This window comes from Canis lupus, chromosome 4, assembly GCF_048164855.1.
Source record: "Canis lupus baileyi chromosome 4, mCanLup2.hap1, whole genome shotgun sequence".
Taxonomy (NCBI): Eukaryota; Metazoa; Chordata; class Mammalia; order Carnivora; family Canidae; genus Canis; species Canis lupus.
In genome coordinates this window covers 35287430-35314868 of record NC_132841.1, presented here as the reverse complement: position 1 = coordinate 35314868, position 27439 = coordinate 35287430, and the positions used below count along the sequence as shown (strand labels likewise).

Genomic DNA, 27439 nt, shown 5'->3' with positions numbered 1-27439 from the left:
CTTCCTCTCTTTGTTGTCTCTCTGCTTTCTTTTCCTTCTGAGACTTAAGTCGAAGACGACGTCACGGTCAGCAGCAGTTGGTGCAGCCGCCGCCGCCCGGATGATCCTGACGCTGCTGCTCGGCCTCGGGGGGCCCCTGGGCTTGGGGCTGCTGGGGGCCTCGGCGCAGGCCGCAGGGAGCGGGGGCTCGGATCCGCCCAGCCCTCGGCCCCCTGGGGCCTGGACGGCAGAGGCTGAGGACCCCAGCGGGGACCCCGGCAGACGGTAAGGGCCACCTGACCTCTGGGCGGTCACGTGCGGGAGCCGAGTCCCAGTCCCGCCGGACAGGGTCTCCTGGGAACCCGGTTGCCCATCCACGGCATCCCCCATTTCCTCACCTGCTGGGCCGCCGGTGAGGCTTAATGGGACCACGTGCCAGGCTCCCTCGGGAGCCCCCCACCCCCCCCCAGCCCGGACCGGGCGCCACAGGACGCTCCCGGCCTGGCCCGTGGCAGGCGGGAGACCCGGGGCTCGGCAGGAGCATTTCTTGCCATCGACCCCTTAGCATGAGAGGGGCGATAGGGGCAGTCCTTCCGGAAGTTTCCAGCTGGCCCGGCAGTGGCTGCAGTTTTTGGGAGCAGGTGAACTGACAGTGGAGCCTACATGAGGCTGACCTGGCCCAAGTCAGAGAAGACGGATGCCCCTGGGCCTGGACTTTCGCCTGAGGGGGCCCGGTGCGGGTCCTCAGGCTGGCCCTAGGGTAGGTGGCCAGCACGCAGGGCGCCCCGCTCCGGTCGGAGCCCAGGGGGCCCGCGGCAGCCAGGGAGCACCCCTCCGGGGCCCCGCTGGACACGGGCGGTGGCGTCAGAACCGGACCCCCAGTCTGGGCCCAGGGCTGGAGCCGGGGGTCCCTCCCCGGGCCCATCTCAGCTGTCCCCTTCCCAATGTTGGCGATGCTCCCAACAGCCCGCGTGGTGGAGGAGCCCGAGGCTCAGCAGCCGCCCCGGTCACACAGCCGAGGGCACGCAGAGCCACCCCCATGGCTCCCGGCGTTCATATGGATCTGGGGTGAGCGGCGCGACCTACCCCCCCCAGTGCCCGTCGGGGGTGGGGGGCCCGCTCACGGTCGCACCGGCTCAGTGCAGGGTGGGCGTGGGGGGTGGGATGGGTTGGAGACGGGGGCAGGTGGCCGGTGGGCTGGGGACACAGGTGACTCAGGTCTGCTCTCAGGCCACCAAGCCCAGTCCCCCCAGCCCTCCCTCCTCCGACGGGGCTCCGGCCCCCCAGCCCTCGTGGGACGGGGTGCCAGGAGGGCGCCGACCAGGACGGCCGCTCCCGGGGAAGCGCGCCCAGCAGGCCCACCCGGTTGTCAGCACCTCCAGGGGCCGAGGGGCCGGTGTGAAAGGAAGGAAACGCTGCTCAGCTTCCCGCCGATTGCTTCCTCTGTGAAGGGAGAGGCGGAAGGGCCCACGGCCTGGCCTCCCCCTGCCCCGGGGCCGTGGGGCTGTCGTCAGGGACCAGGCCTCCGTGTTCCTCCCACCTGTTCCTCGTAAGCACTGGGGGCCCTGGACACGGGCCCAGGTCACACTATTTGCAAGGACAGGTTCAAAGGGAACAAGTGGGTGCTGGGTGCCGGGTGCCGGGTGCCGGGTGCCAGGCCGCAGGGTGGGGGCGGGATGTGAGTGTGCTTCCCACGGCCCGGGCCCCCGGCGCCGGGTGCATCTGGACTCTTGCGATGCTCCGTGGTTCCCGTGGGAGTGGGACCGGGCAGCAGTTAGGATGGGGGCCCGTCAGTGCCTACGTGGGGGCCCAGCGAGCCCAGGGCAGGGTGCCCCCCTCCAGGTGCTCGGGGCTGCGCTGCCCTCTCCACGGGCCGTGAGGCTCAGAGGGATGGGGACGCCACCCCGGGCCACCAGCTCCTGGGGAGGTCGGAGCGGGGCCCACACCCAGGTGGGGGTAGCACAGGGCAGGGCCCTGATGGCCGGCGTCTGTCTGGCCCCAAACGGGCAGCACCTGCGATGCTCTGTGGCTGAGAGCTCGGGCCCGGAGGCGTCAGGCCGGAGGCAGGGGTGGCACAGGAGCGCAGGCCACAGCCACCTCCAGGGCTGTAGCTCCTGCCTGGGGCCACCGGGAAGCAGGGCCGGGCACCCCCAGGGGATCCCAGCCCACAGAGGGCCGCAGGCCCCTGCCCCAGCCCCTTCCCAGCCCACAGACAGAGCTGGTGAAATGCTGTGACCAGGGCTGTGCTATGTGGGCGGTCGGCGTCCCCCCGCCCCCCCCCTCCGCGCGGTGGCACCTGCACGTCCACCCACGACACTTTCCCTGGAGCTGGAGCTCCCTCCCTCTGGCCTCCGTCCCCTCCCTCTGCCCCCAGGGAGGCTGGAAGTGGGAATCATCTTGCATATCCTGGGGGGTGGGGCGGCCTTGCTCAAGGCCACCCTGGGTCCAGGAAGGGGGACAGGAAGGGCCACCCCCCCCACCCCGGGCTCCGGCAGATGCTCTCCTGATGGGGTGCAGCCTGGGGGGGCTGCAGGGGGCCCCAGGAGATGAGGGCGCACGGGGGTGGGGGGGTGGGGGAGAGCGCACTGAGAACAATGGGGCTCAGGCTCTGGGGCTGCCAGGAGCTGGAGGAAACCAAAGCAAAGGTCAGGAATGTTCCCAGGGCCCGCAGGCCAGCGGCCTGCATGGTGCCAAGGGGACAGGCTGCCAAGGGAGGGGGAGCGTGGGCGGGTTGACAGTTGGAGCTGAGGTTTGGGCAGGTCAGGAGAGAAAGTTCCTGGGCAGGAAGGGTGGGCGGCACCGCCTCCGGTCCCAGGAGCCTGGGGTGGAAAGTCCCAGCGCCCCCCCCCAGGGCAGGCTGACAGGCACCCACGGCCCGGCAGGGCCTCCTGCACCCTGCGCCCCGGGAGGGGGAGCCCAGAACGCAGCCTGGTTGCCCGCAGGTGTTTCTCGGCAGGCATCCTGGCCTTCGGACCGCGGGGGGCCGGCTGCTGCCGTCCTTGGCCTGCGCCCCCTACACGCAGGTCGCACACACCCCCAGAACCACTGGCCCTGGCCCCGGCCCCGCACATCCCCAGCGCCTGGGTGGGAGTTTTGGGTCCTGGACTGGCCTGTGCAGGGGGCCGCCCCGCCTGTGGCCCCGAAGCTGTGGGCCCAGCTCCTGATGCGCTGAGTAAATATTCTTTGCCTGAAGTCCGGTGGGTTCCGTGGGCATGTGACCCGAGCGGCCACAGAGGGCGCCCACGGAAGGGCCCCCCGCTGGGTTTAACACCCGTTGTCCCACAGTCTCGCCTGGCGCCGGGCGCTACAGGTTATGCAGTCAGCCTCGTGTGAGGTGTTTGCTCTCTGCCCCTTTATGGAAGAACTGCGCTGACGTCAGGGTCAGGGTCGGCTGTGGCTAGGGCCTAAGTTGACACAGTCAGAAGCCCCTGTCCCCACGGGTCCCCAGAGGCAGGACCTTTGACTCCCCAGGTAAATCCTTTGCCGTTGACCTGTGTCTCTAACTGACGTGTTTAGATTGCTGCTTCTTGGGAAGTAGCAGCCCCCACGATTCAGTTTTCATTCCCACCCCATACCCGAACCCCATTGTTCACACGTAGGTGTGCAAGGACACATGCATGTGCGTAAGTGCGTGCACACACGCACCACCTGCCCCTCCTCCTCCTGTACTGTCATTTTGAGTATCTACTTCTACGTGACTGTTCGCTGCTCCAAGTGGAGAGTTGAGAAGAAACACCCCGCGAGTCCTCCCCGCACCCCCGCAGCTTCCTACCTTCCATCTTCCCTGGAATAAACAACTACCTCCATTGGTTTTTGTTTCTTTGGCTTAGTGTCTCTGTCACTACTCAGCCCCAAACTCTTGGCCCATTTGTTGTCCACGCCTGCTCTCCCCTTTCATCCATGCCAGATGCTTGACTGCCAGGGTCTCTCGGTGGCGTGGCTTTCGGAGCCCTAGCTGTGCTCCGGTCTGGACACTGGCCCACACCACCTGCCCGCGGCTGCACGGGGCGCTCCCTGTGCCATCTTCCTGGGGACTCCCTTCCCCTCAATTCCCTGCCAGAGCTCCTGTCTCCTGACACCCTGCTTTCCTCTGTCTGGGTGCTCTGGCTTGTGCAGCTGGGGCACCTCTGGCAAAGTGGAGCGCCTCCTGGGCTCTGACTTGGAACACCCAGGCCGCTTGAGAATGCTGAGGCCCAGCCCCAGCCCCAGACACTTGCCCCACTGACCTACTGCAGCCCAGAGGCTCTTCTTTATGAAGTGCCACACGGTGGCTTTGACGTGAAGATCTGACGGCAAGATTCCAAAGCACTGCTCTAGTAGCTCCCTGATGATGAGGGGCCCTGAGGTGGGCAGCGTTTTGAGACCCGATTGGTTGAAAATGTGTTTATTCTGCTCCCTTGACTTTGATAGTTAGGCTGGGTATAGGATTCTAAATTGGAGATATTTTCCTTTCAGATTTTTATTTTTATTTTTTTTATTTTTTTCCGAGCAGAACAAAATAAAATTTAATGGTCTTAAATGCAAAAGTAAAAACAAACAAAAAACACAAAAAAGCAAAAGAAAATTAACAGAACAACCCAAAATGTCAAGGCAGTTATGCAGAGAACTTGGGAGGGTTAATCTTTAAAGCTACAAATCAAAGTTGTTTTTTTTTTTTTTGTTGTTGTTAATAGATAACTGGCAAGAAGTGAGTACTTTTCTGCTGAGTGTTGATATGAAAGCAAAGTTTCAAAACAAAATCTGACTAAAATGGAAACAAGTCTAGCGCTCATGAGAAGGGATGTGAGAAATACAATGCTCAAATGTTTCTGTGATTATTTTTTAAAGATTTTATTTATTTATTAATGAGAGACACACAGAGAGGCAGAGACACAGGCAGAGGGAGAAGTAGGCTCCCTGCAGGGAGACCGATGTGGGACTCGATCCTGGGTCCCCAGGATCAGGCCCTGGGCTGAAGGCGGCGCTAAACCGCTGAGCCACCTGGGCTGCCCTGTTTCTGTGTTCTTAAAATATAGAGCAATCTTAGGCATTCGAGCTATGTGAACTGCTCTTGGAAAGTGGAGAAATGGTTGGGAACACCAGCGCCCGGTGTGCAGGGCACCGTGCATGCAACGTGTGCACAGAAATCCGGGATGTCAGAGGAGCAGCACATCTTCAGGCATGCCCTGGAGTTAGGTCTGACTCTGGAATATACTGGAGTTTCCCTGAAACTCTTTGGTCCGTTCCCATTGGCGCCTGGGCTTATGAAACCCGTGGGTGCCCTTCTCTGGAGGGCCTGGCGTACGGCCCCTCCCCGGTGGCGGCCCCCCGTTGGACGGCCTGCTGCCACTGCCAGGACCCCTGCAGAGCCCCGGGGCTGAGTGAGCAGGAGGTGGCAATGGCACCTGCTTGGGAAAGCAATTTCCTGTCAACTAAAGCCGAAATCGCTTAAAATGTTGAAGCAGTTGAGAAAACGCACACTCAGCATCTGCCTAACATCTTTCGTTTGAAAACTAAAACTAAAAGGTCATGCCTTTTTTGTTGTTTTTTGTTGTTGTTGTTTGTTTTTTGTGTTTTTTATCCAGTGTGTGGAGACACCAAATGAAACGAGTGTTAGTCTTAGAAGTTAAAGCATGCTTCAGGTTCACCACCATCCCGAGGGACTGGTTAGTCAATGCGGTCTACTTAGATTTCTGTTTAATATATATTTTAAAGGAAATAACTTAAGAAACTTACATTGGTTTAACATGGTGGGATTTCAAACATTTGAACATGTAGGTTGCATCCCCGAGTATAAAAACCTTTTCACTTCTCATTTAGACTAAGACAAACACTTGTGAAAATTGGTGCAAAATGAGTTGTACACTAACAAAAAAGTTTTAACTTCTTCACTCTTAATTATCTATTCCATACAAAAAAAAAAAAGCATAAGCAAGTTATTGTGGGACTTGTTGGTTTTGCAGGAAAGCTATAGGATTTTGTCCCCCAGGCGGGAGCTGTTCAGACTTGCTACGGCCATGGCGGCTTCTTCATGGTTTGTCATGGTCACAAAGCCAAAGCCTTTGTGCTTGTTGGTGCTGAAGTCGCGAATCACTTTCACATTGGTGACCGCCCCAAAGGGGCCAAACATCTGCCAGAGGATCCCCTCATGGGTGTCCCGCCCGAGGTTGTAGATGAAGATGCACCAGCCCGAAGATGCGTCGCCCAGGACACTGACACCAGAAAGCCCACTCGTGATCTACACCCACAGGGGAGAACCTGAATCTCTGCGCCTGGCGGCGAACCGGGCCTCCGAACCACCTGGCGGGCGAGCGGTACCGCTGGGAGAGCAGTGCCACGGGTTGGTTCCGGTTGGGGTTGGCCCAAACCTCACTGTAGTGGGCTCAGAGGAACCTGGGGGTTTATGACCATTGAGACTGGTACTTGCCCCTTCCGCCTCCGACCGTGTGTCGAACCAGATAAACGCAACCCCTCTGGACAAACCTGTGGTCTGATCCGCAAGGCCCCGGGAGTTGGTGGCTCCCCCGAACCGAGGGAGCACGCCCTCCCCGTCCGGGTCACGGTCTGCGGGAGCCCACCGCTGCGCAGGTTGGCGTCTTTGATGACTTCCAAGCTTGGGGTGCGGACGACACCTTGATGGCTTTCGACTGGAGCCGCAGGCCATTCGGTGTGGTTGCTCTCGGCCCCTGCGGTCACATGGCTCACGGCGTGGTGGCCGGGCTGTGCCCTCTGCCTTACCCCGAGTGGGTTCTGCAGGGTCATGTCACCAATGCTGCTGAACGGACTCCGTGCCTCATCCTGGGTCACGCCTCGAGGGCGGTAGTTGACAGTTAAATTCGTTCTCCCGATATCATCCCCGCAGGCTTCGGCCACGTGGTCTTCATAACCATTAGACGTTGGAGTTTTAAAAAATCTGGACGCGGGTGGGCGGGCCCGGGGCTGCTCCGGGGCAGGCGGCGGCTCCTCCTCAGCACGCGCCCCTTTCAGATTTTTAAAAGCATTTTATTTATTTATTCATGAGAGACCCAGAGACAGAGGCAGAGACACAGGAGGAGGGAGAAGCAGGCTCCACGCAGGGAGTCCGACATGGGACTCGATCCCGGGACCCCAGGGTCATGTCCTGGGCCGATGGCAGACGCTCCACCACGGAGCCCCCCGGGCGCCCCAATAGCTTCCTATTCTTCCTTTATCAATCTGGGGCTATCAGTACACATTTGGGGGACTTCTCTGCGCAGTGCTGGCTTTTTCCAAGTTGATTCTTCCCCCCAGTTGCTTTTTCCGACCTCCCCCTTTTGTACGGAGATCTTTCTCAGGAGTCGTCTCAGACGTCTGCCCCCTTGAGAGCAGACTACGAAGCTGGTTGGACCTGGGTGTGCGGATGCGGCTTCCTGACCTCCTTCGTCACACTATGCCCTGCTGGGCCATTGCACGGGGAGCCCCTGATGTTGTCGTGTTTTCGGTCCATCCTCTCGAGTGGGGTCATTTTCCTGACACGCTTTTTCAGTCTGCGGCCCGGGGGGAAGGCTGGCTGCCAGGCTTTGAGAACTGAGTGGGAACTCAGGCTGGGGGCCCAGGCCTTGTAACGGGTGTCGTCACTCGGTCCCCCTCACTCCTTCCCCGCTCCACCCCGGCAGAATCCCTGTGTGGTGGCGCCCGGCGGCCCCAGGTGGGAGGCCGGCCCCAGAGAATACACCCTCAGCCCGAGAGCCGCGCCACTCCACCTGCAAGGCCCCCGACACTGCCTCCTGATATCTGACAAGTGTGCCCCTTCTCTCTGCATCCACCGCCGTCTCCCATGGGACCTGCCAACATCTCCCACCTACATCCCTGACACAGCCACCTACAGCTTGCCCCTTCCTATCCGTTCTGTCCCCAGAAGCCAGGGTGGCTTTTTCATGGCACTTCCCTGCTCAGACCCCTCCACAGCTCGTGCTCTAGGACACAGGCCGGGTCCCCAGCGGGAATTCAAGGACCCCACGGCCTGGCCTCTCAGCATCTCTGGGCCACTTGCCTGCCCAACCCCTGCACTGCGGGCCATACGCCTGTCACAGCTCCTGGTGCCTGGTTACCACCTCCTGGATGGCTCCCCGGGTCCTAGCAGCTTCCACGCCACCTGCGATTGCCTGCTTCCCCTTGGGACCCTGCAGGGAAGGTCTGTGTGTCTGTATTGGCACTGCGTGCTGCTCAGCTCAGCGGCCACGAGCCGAGCGATGTGGGTCATTGCCTCTTGCAACCCCGGAGAACCCTGGGAGCTGATTACCAGGCAAAGGAGCCTGGTGAAGGGGTGAAGGGCAGAGACCGAGAGGCTGCACGTGACCTCCAGCCCTGCAGAACTTCCTGGAGTGGGGACTACTCTCAGCTGTCCACTCCCATGACTCTTTGCAAGTCCGTTTCCATGATGCGGGGAATGGCCAGGGTGCAGGTGCCCTCCCCGCAGCCCGGTCTGCAGTCAGGAAAGAGGTGGCAGTGACGGGGCAGCAGTGTTGTCGGGAGCCAGGCCCCGGGTCCTCACCCGCACGCTTGGAGGAGCGGAGCAGCACCTCCATCCGAGACGTGGGCGAGGGGGAAAGCCCTAAGTGCCTCGCTCCAGCTCACATGGACTAGGTGGCAAGGATTTGAACTCAGGCCTCTCTCCAGCCCCAGCAGCACTGTGCTGCCTCCCTGGCCCCAAGAGAAACCCCCGAGAGCCCATCCTGGCCCATGGGTAATTCTGCTGTGTGATTTTGGGGGTGCTCTCAAGCCTCTCTGGGTTGGCCGCTGGTTCAGGGGCCGTGGTCAGATGCTCCTGCAGGGCGGGTTTCCTGGAGCTTTTGTCCGGAGTGGAAGGAGGGATGAATAATGCAAGAGGGCTCTCTTCTCAGGCTAATGGGTTCTGGAATCCCAGGCATCTGGTGTGGGTGGGCAGGGAGGCAGGGGTGGGGCTGGCACCACTGCTGACCTCCAGGCCAGATGGGGGGGCGCTGGGGTGCTCAGGAGGCCTCTCTCCTGGCTTGTCTTCCAGTAACTGGTGCCCTTACCAGGAGTCCAGGCTGGTGACCTTTGTAGCCGCTTGCAAAACAGAGAAATTCCTCGTCCACTCGCAGCAGCCATGCCCGCAGGGGGCTCCGGACTGCCAGAGAGTCCGAGTCATGTGAGCAGGGGCCGGATGGGGCAGGGTGGGCCACCCTCTTGCGTCCCCGCTGGCTGCCCTGGCGTCACCGAGCTGGCCATCTCTCCCCAGGTATCGCGTGGCCCACAAGCCGGTGTACCAGGTCAAGCAGAAGGTGCTGGCTTCCGTGGCCTGGAAGTGCTGCCCTGGCTTTGCGGGCCCTGACTGCCAGCACCACGGTAGGGCTCCCCGGGGCTCCCCCCCTCCAAGTCCGGTGGGTGCTCTGACCTGTGGGCTCACCATCAGCCACCTCCCGTCTGCAGATCCCACGGCTACCCCTGAGCCCGAGGACCCAGGTGACGGCCTGCAGGAGCCTTGGGACGGGCCCGTCGCCTTGGAACCTGGTACGCTGCTTGCCTAGAAGGTGCAGGAGGGGTAGGCAGGCGCCGAGAAGTGCTCCCAGGCCCTTTCTCCTGGGCTAGGGCAGGACTGGCTGGGGAAGTCTCCATGCCCGGAGCGGCAGGGGCCCTTCTGTGGCTCTGGGGCAGCTTGCCCCCACACCGAGCAGGCCAGAGTCGCAGGGCCCTCGGTTGCCACCCGCTGCCTAAGCACACGCACCCCCTTCCCCGACTCCCTGTCCTGGGAAGGACAGTTTCCTCTGGCACCTTCCTTGGCCCTTGAATGGTGCGAGATCCCATGGCCTGCAGGACGCTTTCCCACACGCGCCCTCCCAGGGCCAGGAAGTCATGCCACCCTTGGTGTAGAGTCCGCACAGAACCACCCAGAGGCACCACTCGTGAGGCCTCTCCAGGCTGGGCCACGTCTGGGATGGTGAGTGAGTCTCGTCATGCGATGAACGCCTATCTCTTGGCAAGGGCTGCCTGAGTGGCACTGAGAGGCCGCGTCCACACAGCCGAGGAGCAAAGTGTGCCGAGATCGATTAGTCATGTCTGCTGCGGGTGCTGGGTGAGGGTGAGGGTGAGGGTGAGGGCTCGTGGGTGGGCATTCCCCCTCTGGAGCTGAGCTGCTGAGCTCCTGCTCAGAGGACGTCACCATCCCCCTGCCCCCCCCCGGAAATTTCCGTCTGAACCTGGAACTTTCCTTCTGTGTACCCCGTGGTCCGGCCAGGCCCGGGGAGGCAGGCCTGGACGTTTGTCTCCGTGTCTCCAGGCCAGCGGGCTGCGGAGCTGAGCCATGTCCTGGGGCAGCAGGGGCGCCTGCTGGAGGACCTCCAGAATGACCTTCACCAGGTGGCAGACGGCCTCCCGGGCCTGTGGAAGGCCCTGGAAAGCAACCTCACAGCCGCTGCGATGGAGGCGAATCAGACGGAGCCCGGTGAGGCCCGAGGGCAAGAGAGGAGGGAGGCCGGAGGGCCTGGATCTCAGAGGACGCGCCCTGGTCCCTGCTGGGGGAGGGCAGCGTGGGTAAGAGCGGGTCTCTGTTGCAGAGGTTCCCAGCACATCCTTGGAGCAGGTGCTGCCACTGCACCTGGATGCCTTCCTGCAGGTGCATTTCAGCCCCACCTGGAGGAGCGTCAACCAGAGCCTGCATGGCCTCTCCCAAGCCCTGAGAAACCTGTCTCTGGACGTGGAGGCCAACCGACAGGCCATCAGGGGAGTCTGGGAGAGCGCGGTGGCCAGGGCTGACTTCCAGGAGCTCGGCGCCAAATTTGAGAGCAAGGTCCAGGAGAATGCGCAGAGGGTGGCGCAGCTGCGGCAGGACGTGGAGGAGCGGATGCACGCTCAGCAGCTCTCCCTGCAGCAGTCGCTCTCCGAGGTCCAGGCGGATGTGGACGCCAAGGTCAAGAGGGCCCTCAGGGCCCAGGAGCCCATGGGGGCAGCGGCCAGGCCCGAGCCCGAGAGCCTGCAGGCCAGGCTGGGCCAGCTGCAGAGGAACGTGTCGGCGCTGCACGCGGCGGCTGGCCGCAGGGACGCAGAGCTGCAGGCCACCCTGGCAGACATGGGGGCCACCCTGGCGCAGCATGCCGATGAGATCAAGGAGCTGTACTCCGAGTCCGACGAAACCTTCGAGCAGATCAGCAGGGTGGAGCGGCGGCTCGGGGAGCTGCAGGTAAACCACACGGCGCTGCGCGAGCTGCGCATCGCCCTCATGGAGAAGTCGCTGATCCTGGAGGAGAACAGGGAGGAGGTGGAGCGGCAGCTGCTGGAGCTCAACCTCACCGTCCAGCAGCTGCAGGGCAGCCACGCCGACCTCGCCAGGTACGCCAAGGACTGCACCTGCCAGGAGCTCCCCACAGGCCTGGACGGCATCCCCGACGACCTGGGCGAGCGCCCCCAGCCCGATGGCTCAGAGCTGCGGGCCCTGAGCAGCTCAGTGGCGGCGCTGGCCCGCGCGGTGGCCGCGCAGCAGGAGGAGGGCGAGCGCACGCGGGCGGAACGGGCGCGGCTGCGGAGCGCGCTGCGGGCCCTGGACGGCGAGGCGCGGGCGCTGCAGGAGGCGCAGGCTGAGGTGCAGCGGGAGCTGGGCCGGCTGCGCAGCCACTTCGCGGCCCTGCTGGACGACGCACTGCGCCACGAGGCCGCGCTGGCCGCGCTCCTGGGGGACGACATGGCCGAGCGGCTGGCCGAGGACCCGGCTGCGCTGCCTCTGCGCTACGAGCACATCGTGGCCACCCTGCGCGACGCCGCCGCCGGGCTGCAGGAGCAGGCGCTGGCCTGGGGCGCGCTGGCCGCGCGGGTGGACGCGCTGGAGGCCGTTGGGGCGGCGGGGCTGGCGCGAGAGCTGCAGCGCCTGGACGCCGACCTGGACCGCGTGGCCGGCTGCTGCGGGCCCGCCGGGAACGCCACCCTCCGCGCCACCGTTGATGGCCTGGGCCAGGCGCTGGCCGCCACCAGGGGCGACCTGCAGCAGCACCAGCGCCTCTTCCACGGCCTCTTTGGCAACTTCCAAGGGCTCCTGGCGGCCAACGTCAGCCTGGACCTGGGACAGCTGCAGGCCATGCTGAGCCGGAAGGGGAAGAGGCAGAAAGGGCTGGACGGCACCCGCAGGAGGGACAGGAAGCAAGCGGAGCCTGGGGCGGACGAGCCCGCCAGAGGGCCGGTGCTGGGGCAGGCAGGTGAGTGCGCGAGGTTGGGGCATCGGGGAGGCCAGGGGGACCAGGGGGACCAGGGGGACCGGGCAGGCAGGTGAATACACGAGGTCGGGGTGTCAGGGAGGCCGGGGGGACCCGGGGGACTGGGGGGACTGGGGGGGATGGGGGAGGCCGGGAGGCCGGGGAGGCAGGTGAGTGCCCAAGGTCCAGGCACCGGGGAGGCCAGGGGGACCCGGGGGACTGGGGGGACCAGGGGGACTAGAGGGACCGGGAAGGCATGTGAGTGCACGAAGTTGGGGCATCGGGGAGGATGGGGGGACCCAGGGAACCAGGGAGGCCGGGAGGCCAAGGAGGCAGGTGAGTGCCTGAGGCCAGGGTTTGGGGAGGCCGGGGGACCAGGGGACCAGGGAGGCCGGAAGGCTGGGGAGGCAAGTAAGTGCCCAAGGCTGGGGTCTTGGGGAGGCTGGGGAGGCTGGGGCATCAGGGAGGCCAGGGAGGCAGGGAGGCAAGTGAGTGCCCGAGGCCAGGGGGGCCAGGGGGTCAGGGAGGCTGGGGAGGCGGGGAGGCAGGTGAGTGCCCAAGGCCAGGGCATCAGGGAGGCTGAGGGGACCAAGGAGGCCGGGAGGCCAGGGTGTTGGGGAGGCCGGGGCGTCGGGGCACAGGGCTGCCTTCGTGGGAGAGGTCGGGGAGGCTGCGCCCCGGGAGTGCTGAGGGCCAGCTTGGCCCTGACCCGTTTGCTCAGGCCGGGGCCTCTCATGCTGCCTCATGCGCAGGAGGCAGAGGTTGCGGGGCGGAGGCTGGGGAGCCCGCGGGGGCCCCCACTAAATGTTTGAGGCTCGTGTCAGCACCGCTGGCCAACCGTCATTGGAGCTGGGGTAGCCCCAGGCCCGGCCTCAGCTCCTCCCGCCTCCCTGCCACGCCCCGCAGTCTCTAACCTGCTCCCCTACAGACACACGCACAGGGGCTGGGGTCACCTGCCGCGGCAGCCCCCGAGGAGGGGCCAGGAGGCCTCGTGGCCCTGTGGTTGGCGTATCCCGCTGCCCCGCCGGGTCCCTGTGGAGTCTCCAATGGTCAGGGCCCAGGGCCTGGTCACACGGCCGTAGGTGGCACAGGGAGCCCTGCACCCTGCCATGCGGTCTCTAGGGTGCTGGCCCTTCCTGTGCGACAGGCCCTTGACGACTGGTCCCTGCGGGGCCCCGGGGCCTGGGTCGCCAGCTGGGAGGCTGACGTGCGTGCAGCCCCCCCTTCCTGGCCCCTCCATCCCTGCGTGTGGCCTTGGGAAGGGGACCCTAGACAGAGGTGACCGTCCCCTGCCCGAGGAGGCTGGCCCTGGGGCGTGGCCACTCCTCCTCCGGACACAGGACTGGGGACAGGGCCGCCGTCGGGCTGTCTACACTGCGGGTAGCCCGGTGTGTGGGAAGTAGCGGCCTGGCTGCGGGGCCCGTCCCAAGGTTGCCCGCCCTGTGGACAGCGCACAGCCCCTCGCGGCCAGTGCACTTGCTGGCCTCAGTTTCCTGCTGCCTGCGGGCGGCTGCGGAGGGCGCGGGCGGGGGCCCTGTGGGGCCCCTGCAGCCGGGCGAGCGCCCAGCTCCTGTTGGGGTGCTGCAGGACCGCCCTCCTGCCCGCTCTGGAGCCTTCCAGGATGAGGCGCGCAGTCCCGACCCCGGGCCTGCTGCTGGGCTGGGAGCCAGGTGCTGGGGCTGCGGGGGGCCAGGTCTCTACGCACCCGGCGGGGCCCTCCTGCGGCAGAGCTTGGCTTCATCCCCTCCGGCACGCGGAGTTTGGTCTCAGCGAGGAGACGGACAGACAGCGGGGGGTGGGGGGGGCGCCCAGGGGACGTGGCTTGTCGGTGCCAAGGCCGGGGTCATGGCCGGAGCCCGGGGGCCGGCACTTCCCCTCCCGTGGCCCCGTCCTGCCCCCCCGTCGGCCCAGGCAGGCCATGGCTCACCGAACACTCGCCCCACGAGGTCCTGGTGCTGGCCCGCGTGCGTCGGGGCGCGGGCTCGCCCTCTGGGCCCGTCTGGATCCCTCAGCCCAGGCTCCGGGTGGGTGCCCCAGCGTGGGGGGCCGGCCTTCTCGCCCTGGCAAAGCTGCGCAGCTTCGGGCAGCCGTCGAGCGCCCGCGGCCCCGGTTTCCCCAGAGGAGGGAGGCCTGGCTCTCGGGGCGTTGGGAGGGGAAGGGGGTGCTCAGGGGGCAGAGACCAGGTGCTGGTGTTCCCGTCCTGCTGGCCTGGCGGGGGCTCTGCGGCCCGAGGGTGCCACTGGGGCACGGGCCGTCAGCCAGGGTGCCCGGTGGCCCTGCTGGCAGGGGACGGGCAGGCGTGGGGGTGCGATGTGCGGGCGGGGAGGCGGGCACTGAGCGGCGCCCTGCGTTCCAGGCTCCCCCGCGGCCTTCTACGCCAGCTGCTCAGGAGGCACCGCGGCCCCGCAGACCGTCAAGTTCAACACCACGCATGTCAACGTGGGCGGCAGCTACTTCCCGGATCACGGCTACTTCCTGGCCCCCGAGCGCGGCGTCTACCTGTTCGCCGTGAGCGTGGAGTTCGGCCCCGGGCCGGGCAGCGGGCAGCTGGTGTTCGGGGGCCGCCGCCAGACCCCCGTGGGCTCCCCGGAGGATGGCAGGGCGGCCGGCACGGCGACGGCCTTCGCGCTGGCCGAGCTGCAGCGCGGCGAGAGGGTGTGGTTCGAGCTGACCCGGGGGTCGCTGAGGAGCAGGAGCCCTGCGGCCTCGGCCTTCGGGGGGCTCCTGGTGCTCAGGACCTGAAGGCCGCCCGCCCGGGGCGCCGCATGGGGCCTGCTGAGCTGCGGGGCCTGGAGGTGACGGTGTGGAGAGGAGCCCGAGCGCCGCCCGGCGGCCCCGGGTGCGGGGAGCATGGACCCGCGCGACGCCCACTCCGGGGGTCCTGCCCGCCGTCGGCTGCTCTCCCGTGGCTGCGACCTCTAAACCCCCTGCCGCCGCCTCCCCCTCATCCTCCCCAGGAGGAGTACGTTATGCTGGAGGTGACACTGGGGACGACACCGGGAGCCCGTCCCCCCACCTCGGGGCAGCGGGGCAGCGGCCGGCGGCGCCTCTGCTGGGAATGGGCCTGAGGCCTGCTCGAGTTACCAGGGAAGAGAATCCCCCCCCGCCCCCGCTGCCCTTAGTTCTGGTCCTTCCCTAGTTTCTCTGTGACCTTCGCTTCCCGTCTTGTCCTCCCTGGTCCACAGGGTGGAGGCCGCCACCTGCCCAGCATGACCCGGAGCGAGCACAACCGTGCCCTGGTGGCCGTCCCGAGCCTCACGAGCGCCTGTCACCGGGAGGGGGGCCGAGGGGGGAAGTGAAGGCCGCGTGTCCAGATCTCCCCGTCACGACCCGCCTGGAATAAAGCACTGCCCTCCGAATGCCTGCCTGCTGACCTCGCGGAGAGCAAAGGGACCCGGGAAAGGGGGTGCACACGCGGGACACAATGCAGCTATTTGGGGCAAACGCGACTCCCCTAATTCCGGCCGCTCTCGGTCCAGGGAGCTCCCTGCAGAGGCCTCCCGAGGGCAGTGGCGGGAGCACTGGGAGCTGCACCGGCCCCGTAGCATCGGGCCCCGCGAGCAGCGAACAGGCTGGAGAAGCCGGCCCGGCCTCAGGGGCGTCCGCGCTCCAGCAGTGGGCGTGGGGCACGGCCCAGCAGACCCTTCTCGGGCCGGCAGCCGCGGCTCAGCCCTCCTCCCGGTTTTCTAAGGCCCATGGGTTCAAGCACGTGTCCCCCGAATGGACCGGCCATGCTTCGTGCGCTGCACTGGCTGGAACACGGGTGCTAAGGGGACGGAGGGCCTGGCCGCCGGCCCCGACCTCAGTTCCCCCCTCGGGAGCTTCCCCGTCGGAGCGAGGTGCCTGGTGCCCGTCGGCCGGCTTCATTGTGGATTTCAGGGCTTTATGACGCGCGTCCCAGGTCACGCTGCCTCCTGCCACTCCCCCCGGCCACGGCCTCTGGCCCAGTGCGGCCCTCAGTGGCCAAGGCCAGTCCCAACCTGAGGCGTGACCTGGCGGGGCCATTCCCGGCCCACGACTGGACCGCTGCTCGCAGGGCGCCCGCCTCCCGAGGGACCCTCTGCGCCGCCTCTGTGCCTCACGCCCATCACCCCGGGCCAGGCTGGCTGACCACCGGGGAGGCCCCAGCGTGGTGCGCTCTCAGCATCTAAGATTTCATCGGGGGTGTTCTGCCCCCCAGCAGGGCCACTTGACCCACCGAGGGCTCACGGGGCCGGCCCCCTGCATCCGGGTTACAGGTGCAGGCGCGACTGCTGAATCGGGCCCGTGGGTCACTCCGGAAGCTTCTGGGACGAGAACTCGAGAGGCAGTGGCTGTGACATAGGAAGCTTTCTAGTCAACAAGACCTTAACCACCAGGCAAAGTGCACATTTCCTGTTAAACACATCTGTAGGGCCGCCCGGGGGGCCAGCAGCGCAGCGCCTGCCTTCAGGCCTGGCCGTGACCCCGGGGCCCGGGATCAAGTCCTGCGTCGGGCTCCCCGCGTGGAGCCTGCTTCTCCCTTGGCCTGGGTCTCTGCCTCTCTCTCCCTGTGTCTCATGAGTAAATAAATAAAATCTTAAAAAAAAACAAAAAACCCACTTCTGTAATGAGGACACCAGATTGACACGAATTCTAAGGTTCAGTTGACAGGTTCATATCTCCACTACGGCATCCAATAGCTTTGGGTGCAGATTCCTTCCCGGGGCTCCCCAGGTTCCCCCCACTGGGTGCAGACTCCTTCCCGAGGCTCCCCAGCCCCCTCAGGGTGCAGACTCCTTCCCCGGTCTCCCCAGGTGCCCCCCAGGGTGCAGGCTCTTTCCTGGGTCTCCCCAGCCCCCCAGGGTTAGCGCCCTTCCCTGAGGCTGCAGCGCAGGCCCTGGGCTGAGCACGAAGCCCCGCAGCTCAGATCTGGCGGGGAAGCGTCTTCAAGGGTCGTATTGACCAACAAGGTGCAGGAAGCGGATCTGAGGAGTTCCGCGGTTTCTGAAAAACGGGAGATAGGAAGATCGGAGGACGGGAAGCGGCGGAGGGACAGAAGCCCAGACCCTGGGGGACGCAGAGCCAGGGGTGATTTTGGGGGCGCGGAGGGCGCAGAGCAGTGGGGGCCAGCGCCTGGCCGGGCGGGGAGCTTGGTGCAGCGGTGCGGGGAGCAGCGGTGGGTCCCCCGACTGGCGACGGCCTGACTAGGGGCGCATGGACACCTGACCTCCCACACTTCAGACACAACTGTCCCTGGATTTTTGGTCCTTGAAGAATGTTTTTGAAACATTTCGGAAACTGCCAGTGTTCCTGGGACGTTCATCTCGAAAACGTCGAAAACTGCAGGCCACCTGTCTCCTGAGTGCCCCCGCCCCCCGGTCCCCCCCTCTGGTCCCCCTGGCCCGACCACGGGCGGCGATAAGTGGAAAGGAGGCGAGTGGGAAAGGCCAGACCCCTAGGCAAGAAGGAAGGAGCACTTTTTTTTTTTTTTTATAAAGATCTTATTTATTCATGAGACAGAGAGAGGCAGAGACCCAGGCAGAGGGAGGAGCAGGCTCCACGCGGGGAGCCCAATGCGGGACTCGATCCCAGGACCCGGGGTCATGGCCTGGGCTGAAGGTGGGCTGAACCCCCGGGGACCCGGCAGGAGCGCATCCTAACGTTCGGCTGTTGCCTCGTCGCTTCTTGATAAAAACAGGCAGGCGAGGAGCAGGGCCCCACGGGCGCCAAGAGGAGCACCCACGCCGCGGCCTGTGGAAACAGTTGCGCTTGACAGGACCCAACACTCAAAACACGGAAGGTTTTGGAATATACAGGTGTCTAGATAGAGACAACACGGGAAAGTGGAAATCTTTTTTTTTTTCTTTCTTTTTTTTTTTTTAAGATTTTTTTATTTATTAGAGAGCGACAGAGACAGAGAGACAGAGGAACAGAGACAGAGACAGAGACAGAGACAGAGGGACAGAGAGAGACACAGAGACAGAGCATGCATGAGCAGAGGCAGAGCCTCCGCTGAGCTGGGAGCCCACGCGGGACCCGATCCCAGGACCCCAAGATCATGAGCTGAGCCGCAGGCAGACACTCGACCAGCGAGGCCCCCAAGGCCCCGGGGAGCTGGAAATCTTGTTTGCCGCTCAGGTGCCAGCCTCCGATCGGCGTCCTCCACGAGGGTGTTGGGTCCTTGGCGACGCAGCCGGGACATGCAAAGTACCGGTGACCGGGGAGCGTGTCGCAAGCGCCGACAGGTATGACGAGCCAAGAAAGCCTGGCGCGTGGCCCGAGGGCTCCAGGGCCGGTGGCCCAACCGTCAGGGCTCAAGTCCGGATCCATCTGAGCATCAAAACCCACGATGGCCTAAGACTAGAACTTGCGGAGTTGGAGGGGAGCCTGCAGGCTCCTCCGACCAGGATTCAGGGCTCCACGGTCAGCAGCGCGGCTGTGCCAACGCCAGCAGGGTCCCCGCCGTCGCCACGGCCGCGCTGCATGCCCATCGGCGCAGCAAGGCTCCAAGTGTCTCCTCACACGTCACTACGAAGGGAAAACCAGTACCCAACGGTGAAGCAGCCAGGTCTCACCCCAACAGGGGTCGACAGTCCCATCAGGAACGGGACCCATGGCGCGGCCTCCCGCTGGGATGCCCTGGCAGGGACAGACGTACGTGCGCGGAGACACTGGCCTCTGGCTCTGGAACATGTATCACAGAGGACAGACTCCAGCTCTCCAGACCTGCTTCCAGATTAAAGAGACGAGGGGCCCCGGGCGGCTCAGGGGTTAGCGTCTGCCTCCGGCCCAGGCCGTGGCCCCGGGATCCCGGGATTGAGTCCCCCATCGGGTCCCCGCAGGGAGCCTGCTTCTCCCTCCGCCTGCGTCTCTGCCTCTCTCTGGGTCTCTCACGGATAAATAAAATCTTTTAAAAAAATAAAGAGACGTGACACTTAGTAACACAGGACCCTAGACAGACTCCGGACCCGGGAAATGTGCTCAAGGACCGTAGCAGAAGCGGCAAAGGTCAGCAGGTTGTGGTTCCGCTGAGAATTATGAGGGTGTCGGTGTCCACTTGCCCGATTTCAGGAGTTGCACGTAAGTGGTTTTGTAATAGAATAGAGAGAGGCACAAGCTCTTGATCTGACCCAAGCGGCTCAGCAAGGGTCACGGGCGACTGTGCATGTGTGCATGAACATCCCAGCACGGGCTGGTACCATCCTGTACCCGCACACTAGCAAGGCTGTTGTGGCAAAATGTGGGGGTTGACGAGTCCGGGTGACGTGTAAATGCCATTCCTCATATTCCCAACTTTTCGGGAATTTTGGAATTATTTCCAAATAAAAAAATTTGGTTGAAATAAAAAAAAAAAATGTAGGGACACCTGGGTGGCTCAGTGGGTTAGGCATCTGCCTTCGGTTCAGGTCATGACCCCGGGGCCCTTGGATGGAGCCTATCAGGCCCCTGCTCATCGGGGACCTTCTCCTCCCCACTGGTTCTCTCTGTCACTCTCTCTCTCTCAAATAAATAAAATCTTTAAAAAATTTAGATGGGCTGCAAAGTGGAAGGTAAGATGGGTCATGTGACAGACACGTTAAGAAAAATGGAAGAAACATCCAGGGGACCTGACATCTGTCAACAGGAGTCCCAGAAAGAGCAGAATAAAAGGAGGGAAATAAAAGGTGGAAGCTCCGCGGTGTGAGGAAAGGTTGAAAGCACCGCATCAGTACTCACACAACCAAGGTACCTACACAAGTTCAAACTTCAAAACATCAAAAAAGAAAAAAAAAAGAAAAAGAAAATTCTGTTTAAGAAAGTATTTATTTTAGAGACACGGGGAGGGGTGGAGGGAGAGGGAGAGGGTCTCACGCAAAGTCTATGCTTAGCATGGAGCCCACGGCGGGCTCAATTGCACAACCTGAGCTGAAACTAAGGCGGATGCTCAACCGACTGTGCCATCCAGGTGCCCGAAAATTCTGTTTCTTGAATGGAAAACTAAATTACAAAGGCCTGAATTAGACACGTCAGACTTACTGACAATGGGGATGCTGGAAATGTCGTCAGTTAGGTCCCATCTCCCGCCAATGCTAGCCAAGGATGAGGACAGAATCCAGTTTTTATACATCTTGGTTTTTTATTTTATTCATTTATTATTTTTTATTTTTATTTTTTTTAAAGATTTTTATTTATTCATGAGAGACAGAGAGAGGCAGAAACACAGGTAGAGGGAGAAGCAGGCTCCATGCAGGGAGCCCGACGCGGAACTCGATCCCGGGACCTTGGGATCAGGCCCTGAGCCGAAGGCCGACGCTCAGCCGCTGAGCCCCCCGGGCCCCCCCTGAAAGGATTTTCGGCGGGAGCATTTATACTGATGTTGGACTTTCGACAAGGCAGCACTTCAGGGTTCCTGTATAAAACTTCGGCTGAGAAGTGAGGAGGAGGACGCAGCCCCGGGGATCTGGAATCGCCCTGAACGACACTGAGCCACTGAGCACACGGGACAAAGTGGAAGCAACTGGACGAGGACCGGCCCAGGAGGGGTGCAGGGGAGCAGGTGGGCGCACACACACCTGCCACCGAGAGGACAACTTCCACTTCAGAGGGCGACTGTGGCCCCACCTCCCGGCCCCCTGTGCTCTCTGCGCCTGGACCAAGCCTCCGAGGTCCAGCGGTGACCGGCCCGTCCTGCTCTTGCCCGGAGCTCACGCACGGTCCCTGTGGGATCAGGGCGGTGCCACCACTCTCCCCACTCAGCGGGCCTGCTCCAGGGCCCAAGCCAGGCTCCTTAGGGCCTCTCCTCTGGGTTCGCTGCCAGAAGGGCGCAAGCATGAGCCCCACGGAGCAAACCAGTCCCCCGAGTGAATGAAGACCTAGTGTCTGCTTGGGGCGCCCGGGGGGCTCACGGTGCAGCATCTGCCTTCAGCTCAGGGCGTGACCCCGGGGTCCCGGGATCAAGTCCCCATCGGGTCCCCGCAGGGAGCCTGCTTCTCCCTCTGTCTGGGTCTCTGCCTCTCTTTGTCTCTCATGAATAAATAAATACAATCTTAAAAAAAAAGAGAATTACTTAAAAAAAAAATTTTTTTTTTTTTGAATTAGCATCTGCTTGACGTTACCTGCCAGGGTTGTATTATTCTGGAAGAACAGGGTCCTCATTTCCTACCGTCTTCTCCACTAGGGCTGCTGCTAATGGTACAGAAACCCTGGAAGCTGTCACTGTTGCAAGTCCTCCCTCCGTGAGAGTGAGACTAGGGGGCAGGGAATCGAGCGTAGCGGACCGGGGTGCAGGCCACGCGCAGCATCGGGCGGCTTGGGAAGCCCGGGTGCCCGGGCCGCAGGGCCACGTGGTTGTTCCAAGAAAGCGTTGCACAGGGACAGCAAGCGGGGCTCCCAGGAGGGCCCTGCAGTGAGCGACCCCAACACGCACTTCTGGGGCGATGCCACCTAGTCCCAGATCCCTCCTGAGCCACCACCGCCCGGGGTGGGGGTGGGGGCCAGGAGCAGCGCTGTTCAGGGTCCCTGGGTCCCAGGAAGCAGCCCTCCAGTGCTATGGCAACACTGACCAAGACCCTTAGACGCACGGGCATTTCTCCCATCTTATGCAATCCTTTCAAAGTTCGTTACCACTAGGTCCCACTTTCAGGAATCTAAGAATTAATGTATGATTTAAAAGATTTATGTACAAGGATGTTCAATACATTTGTTATATTTTTGAAAACAATGGAAATAACCCAAATATTCAACAGGGAATTACAAAAATAAATTATTTCATCTACTTGTTAGAATCTTATGTAGTCAATTTTTTTAAGGTTACATTTTCAACGCATATTAATGACATACTATGATCTCAATTTTGTAAAAAAAAATATGCAGCAGAAAAAAAAAGACTGAAAAGCAACATTCAAGTGTAAATAGGGTCACATGTGGCAATAGGGTTGTGGGCGATTTTATTTGCTTCTTTATTCTTTTCGTTTCCCAAAATTTCTGCAATGAGTACATACTTTGAGTTAGAATTTTTTTTTTTTTTTAAAGCAAAGCAACCCTTCCGTGTAGCAGGTTTATAACTGCTCAATGTACACCAGGGAGAGAGTACGGCCACCTACCTGCCATGCGCTCGACACCAGATTCCTGGTAGCCGAGGCGGACACCTCAGGGACGCGTGTATGAACATCCTGACTTCCATCAGAAAGGCTCACCAGACGCGTGACCTCTGATACACAATACAGTCCGAGTTACCACAAAACACATCACTAAAGTATACTAAAATAAGGTTATTTACTTAAAAATGATACACTGGATGTAATCTATATATAGAACAAAGCAATTAATGGTAAACTTAATAAGGCACCTTTTAAACCAGATGCTGTACAAAATACATTTAGTGTGTTACATATCAAAGATGAATCTGTATTTTTGGTGTTTTACAATTGCATAATAAAACCGTTTTTAACCCTTCTTTCAATGTCTATGTACAACTTCCCTAACGAAGCTATAATGGTATTTTCATTTTATACAATATATACTACATTTTAGTTTCTTAATGGGCAAGGACAACGGTCACTAAAAGGGCTTAAATGATTCCACGGAAAGCATAGTACAGAACACGAGCTAAAATTACAATAATACATTTAATCCTTTGCAAAAGCAGCATTCACATACTTTCCTTATGGGATTGATCATTGCATGTGGCTTCGCAGGCTGCTGCCCGAGACTTAACTCAGCTTTTACGAACATGTCAGCTTTCTGCAGTTTCCACTGTGACTCTCCTAAGAGCACTGAGGGAGCTGAACCGCTCCCCTATATTAACAGCTGACCCAAGCAAATAGTAAATATCACTCCTTTAAGCAGAATAAGAGCTGCAACAGTCTTTAAGACAAAAAAATCAATTAGTATTTCTGTTGGGATTATTTTAAGTATCTGTAACATTTCCAAACAACGTGTATGAAAAGAAACTCAAGAGATTTAGTTTATAAAATCTTGCCTGGAATAAATTATTCAATATCAAATTTGATCTTGGGCCAGTTTAAGAGATACAGGATTCTTTTAATGTTATATTACATTTTTGTTCTAAACAGAAGCAAAGCATATGAAAGAACACGGTACTGAGTAGTTTAGAGTGAACAAATAAAAGATCCGGCCCATTCTAGGAAAACGTAATTTTCAGAAACCATAGGCTGCTTTCTAACTTTAGGGACACTTCTAGACCATCGGAAATGCAACATAAAAGGTTGACCGAAAGATCTTTCGTGAAAACATTTCCAGAGAAATTGGATTCAAATTCTGTACTTCAGAAACTTGCTTTGGGTTTTTGCTTGTTCTTATGTTTTACTCATTTAAAAGGATGACAGACAGAAGCCACACATTTTTAAAATACTAAATTGTGAGTGGGGCCCAATAATGCCTTCTAGGGTTTTATAAAGTATTAACTACGTGGTACCAGGTAATACTTCCTCTTAGTCTCTACATATTTCCCTTATTGGATGAACTTAGAAATTTAACAGTGAGAGTAAAGAGAGAAGGAAGTAAGTTTCGAGCATATTTTTTGGACTTTAGGATTTCAAACATGGCATCATTTGCTTTTTAAAGAACATGCTACCTTAGAAAATTTTTTTATTGAACAAGTTGCTGAGGTTAATTCTTGATACCACTTTTAACAGATCAATTTATTTTAAAAAATCAACATAGTGACCTTGTACGTATATACCATCAGTAACGGTCTGCTTCCACACGCTATTTCAACATTTGTAAGAGAGCTTGCCTTTCTTTACATACGTTCTTTGTTATTAAGATGACAAATAATGTTCAAGATTTATAGGCTAGCCCATAAAAAATAAAGCACGATTAATCTTAGATTAAGGTCAGAGCTCACAAGTGTTCTTAAATCACAAGGCAACATGGGTCAGAATCTCTCTCAGTATAGGGGAGAACATTCCGGAAGAGCACGTTATTGGGTACTATCTACACGTACATTTACTCATCTTCATCAACACTTCAAACTTCAATTATATTAGATGAAAATTACTAAACTTGGTTAAAACGGTTAAAGCAGATTCCAAATTTGTGAAGTCTGACGTACGTATAGATAAATACGTAAGAGTTTCATCCTTAAATGCCAGTCAGATTTTTGGTAATGGACGGATTCATGCTCTGATTCCTCTCCTTTAAAGATTTTTAACTGGATTGTGATATAATCATGTTTATTTTGTTACATTCAAAGAAAATGATTTCACTTTATGCCCCCATGAGTTGTTTGCTCAGGATAAGACAGTATTTAAAAAGGCATTGCAGAAGTGTAAGTTTAAGTAAAGCAGAATTATTCCTTGCGATAACAAGGCATCCATAAAATACGTAGCATTTTATTGAATAACAGCTATATGGTATAGATACAGGTAATGAGTAGATACTGAACTTTTTGCCTGACTCTTCATTGTCTTCACAAGTTATGGAACAGAAATCATAAAACCAAAAATCTCAAATGATTCAAATGCCCAAAATAGTCGTTAAGTTTATATCAGCTCTGAAATAGAAAATTCTAATTGGAGGATCCTTTCATAAAAAAAAATTGAGACGACAGCATCTTGATAAAAGTCTATGCCGGAATAACAAAGTCCTAGATTTTGAACGCATGAATTCTGAAAATTTATATGTAGTTCTACTTTATAACATTTTTTTTCCTGATGATCTTTTAATTTTCTTCCCTTAAGGATGGGATCTGAGGTACACATGAGAGCTGGTTTCTACAGTCTGAATGTATGTACATATATAAAATATGGTCGTAAAGGAGGTGTTTTGCAAATAAAGCATATTACACACAAAATATAAATAACTTCCCTTTTAAAAGTTACTGAGAATAAAGAATATAGAACAAGGTTATAGGCACTTACATTGCTATCAAATGCAGTAATTAGTAATTCACTTCAATAAGAAGTGTTTTCTTTAGAAGTTTCATGGCATTGGAAGTTCCAACTTTGGATAAGATGCTTTTCATGACAAAAGTGAGGATTACCAAAAAGAAAGAAAGAGAAGAAAGGAAGGAGGGAAGGAAGGAGGGGAGGGGAGGGAGGAAAAGATGGTGATGAAAGGAAAATAGTCCAAATCTATAGACACTTTAAACTTCTTTTGGCCTTTATATCAACTTTTATGTTAAAAAATAAAGTTGGCAGAGAAGCTAGCTCACTTGCAAGGTAAATAAATGGCTTTTGTGTGATTGGAGAATCTTGGTCAGATAATGCATTTTTTTTTAAAGCACAAAACCAACAGCCACCAACATCTTCCTGTGCATTCATAAATTATTTTCTTCTAATCCAAATGGCAGCAGAGGAATCCTGGTGTGTGCGGTGTGTATACACACACACCAATACCAAAGCATGACACACTATCCTAAACTAAGTAGTGTCCCAAACAGATCGTAACCCATAGGCTGTTTACAAAGGTGGAATACAAATAGATTAATTTTCCTCAGGTAGAAGGCAAAAGTGTATATTTCTCCATCTCTGCTGAATTCCTTTATCTTCTTAGTAAGGCTTTCACAGAAAGCACCATTTTATGAACAGAGAATTCAGTACCCAGAGTCTGACTGGAGACTTATTAAATCAGGATTGAAGTCTCGATGCAGTTCATAAAAACCCAATAAAAAAAAAGGCATCAAAAACCACATTTAAAATAAAGCTGTCCATATATAAAGAACGAAGTGTTTCGAAGTTCCCAGCTTGTATTCTACAGAGTACTGAAAGGTTTAATATTAGCAGCCTGTGAAGGTGTAGTGAGGAGAGGGTCTGAGAACCAAGTCAGCATCCTTACTCTAGCCTAACGCCACCCGTCCCTTGGGTGAAAACAGTTCCTGCAGTCCAGAGTTCGTCCTCATGACTGTTTCACCGTCAAATCTTGACATCCTGGGACTCAACCATCTTGGCAAGGGTCTTCTTGATCCTCAGAGCCGTGAGTCTGGAGGCCGGGTTGTGCGCCCAGCATTCCGACATGAGCTTCAGAACTGCTCGGAGACACTGAGAAGCAAAGAGAATGGAGTGAGCACATACAGGTCTCTGACGACAGTTACCAATCACCTCCTCAGGGCACGGAGCTCCACTTACTTCATCGCTGTTCCATCTATTGGACACAATTGGCCGCAAACGTTTGACACACACGACCTCACGCATATCTTCGTATGATGGATCGTTGGGCACCATATTGTAATATGGCAACTGGTACTCTTCCACGATCCCTGCAGGCAGGGAGGAAACACAGTGAGCACAAAAGTGACTCAACAGAATAGATCAACCTACTCAGCACCTCTCTCTGGACTTTGGGAGTAAAAATGGATTCCTACAGGAAGAAAAGAATTATAGGCTGAGTGATTCACTTTTAATAGTAAATGTGTGTTCTCTTTTCCTATGCCTCCATGTTTCCTCAATCTCCATCAGTCCCCGTCATACCTGTGGACATACCGATATCCCTTAAGAAAGTAAGGTGAAGCACTCATTTACCTTCAATTTTTTATTTTATTGCGAGAGAGACCGAGTGAGCTGCAAGTGCTCGCCAGGGAGGGGCAGAGGGAAAGGGAGACTCCATGCTTGGCGTGGAGCCCAATGAGGGGCTTGATCTCCCAACCCTGAGATCATGACCTGAGCACCAACCAAGAGTCGGCTGCTTATGTGACTGAGCCACCCAAGTGCCCCTTCAATTTTTAATTTAATTATTTATATACGTAATTGTTCTTACTGACGGATGTGGTTTTTGTTTTACAGTTTGCCTTGTTTCCTCCTGCAGTAGAAAGACAACGTGATACATGGAAAAGATTTAACACAGCAGGCCGAGACTGCTAGCCTTCGAAAAGGCCTGCTTGCAGGGCTGGCGCGGGGCCGCTGTCTGGGAACTGGTTGCATAAATGATTCCCTCCACACTCACACAAAACTTTCCCTAAATGATAAGGGCCACTTACCGTGTGTCTAGACTGTTTGTACAAACAATATGGTTTACACTAAATACCTGCTCTCTTTCTAGGAGTCTGGAATTCTGGTACATGCTAGGCGCAGGGTACCCACATGACCAGACTCCAAAAATATCTTTGGCTACTAGGTCTCTAATGAACTTTCCTAGATGACAATATTTCACATGTTGTCATAACTCACTGCTGGAGGAATTAGGCACATCCTGTGTGACTCCACTGGGGGAGGCCTTCTGGAAGCTTGTGCCTGACTTCCTCTGAACTTTGCACCGTGCACCGTTTCCCTCGGCTGATTTTATCTGTATCCTTGCACTGTAATAAATCTCAGCTATGTGGACAACTATATGCGGAGTCCTGTGTGTCCTGGTAGTGAAATCACAGACCTGGGAGTGGCCTTGGGATCTCGGACATATATGACACCTAAACTACACGAATG

General features: G+C 58.1%; 2 protein-coding genes and 1 pseudogene across 5 annotated transcripts in view; 1 reads left to right on the top strand and 2 right to left on the bottom strand.

The window, feature by feature from the left end:
- Positions 1 to 27: 27 nt before the first annotated feature.
- On the top strand, positions 28 to 27346 carry MMRN2 (multimerin 2). Of its 3 annotated transcripts, none has more exons than XM_072823862.1 (7): positions 28 to 264; positions 8960 to 9088; positions 9179 to 9285; positions 9370 to 9450; positions 10175 to 10381; positions 10494 to 12122; positions 26804 to 27346. In XM_072823862.1, the coding sequence occupies exons 1-7, from the start codon at positions 101 to 103 to the stop codon at positions 26839 to 26841; spliced, it is 2355 nt and encodes a 784-aa protein (XP_072679963.1). In that variant the 5' UTR covers positions 28 to 100; the 3' UTR covers positions 26842 to 27346. The 3 variants fall into 3 exon arrangements, with proteins under 3 accessions (XP_072679963.1, XP_072679961.1, XP_072679962.1); XM_072823860.1 differs by lacking the exon at positions 26804 to 27346 and adding an exon at positions 14476 to 15478 and having other exon boundaries at positions 29 to 264; XM_072823861.1 differs by lacking the exon at positions 26804 to 27346 and adding an exon at positions 14476 to 15478 and having other exon boundaries at positions 30 to 264; positions 10217 to 10381.
- Positions 541 to 7423, bottom strand: LOC140631662 (ELAV-like protein 1; annotated as a pseudogene).
- BMPR1A (bone morphogenetic protein receptor type 1A) overlaps positions 21990 to 27439 on the bottom strand; it is a 140647-nt gene continuing 135197 nt past the window's right edge. For both annotated transcript variants that reach the window (XM_072823863.1, XM_072823865.1), the window contains 2 exons: positions 26150 to 26280; positions 21990 to 26062 (listed from right to left, as the gene is read on the bottom strand). In XM_072823863.1, the coding sequence (XP_072679964.1) occupies positions 25937 to 26062; positions 26150 to 26280 (257 nt within the window). In that variant the 3' untranslated portion in view covers positions 21990 to 25936. The remainder of the gene's footprint in view (positions 26063 to 26149; positions 26281 to 27439) is intronic.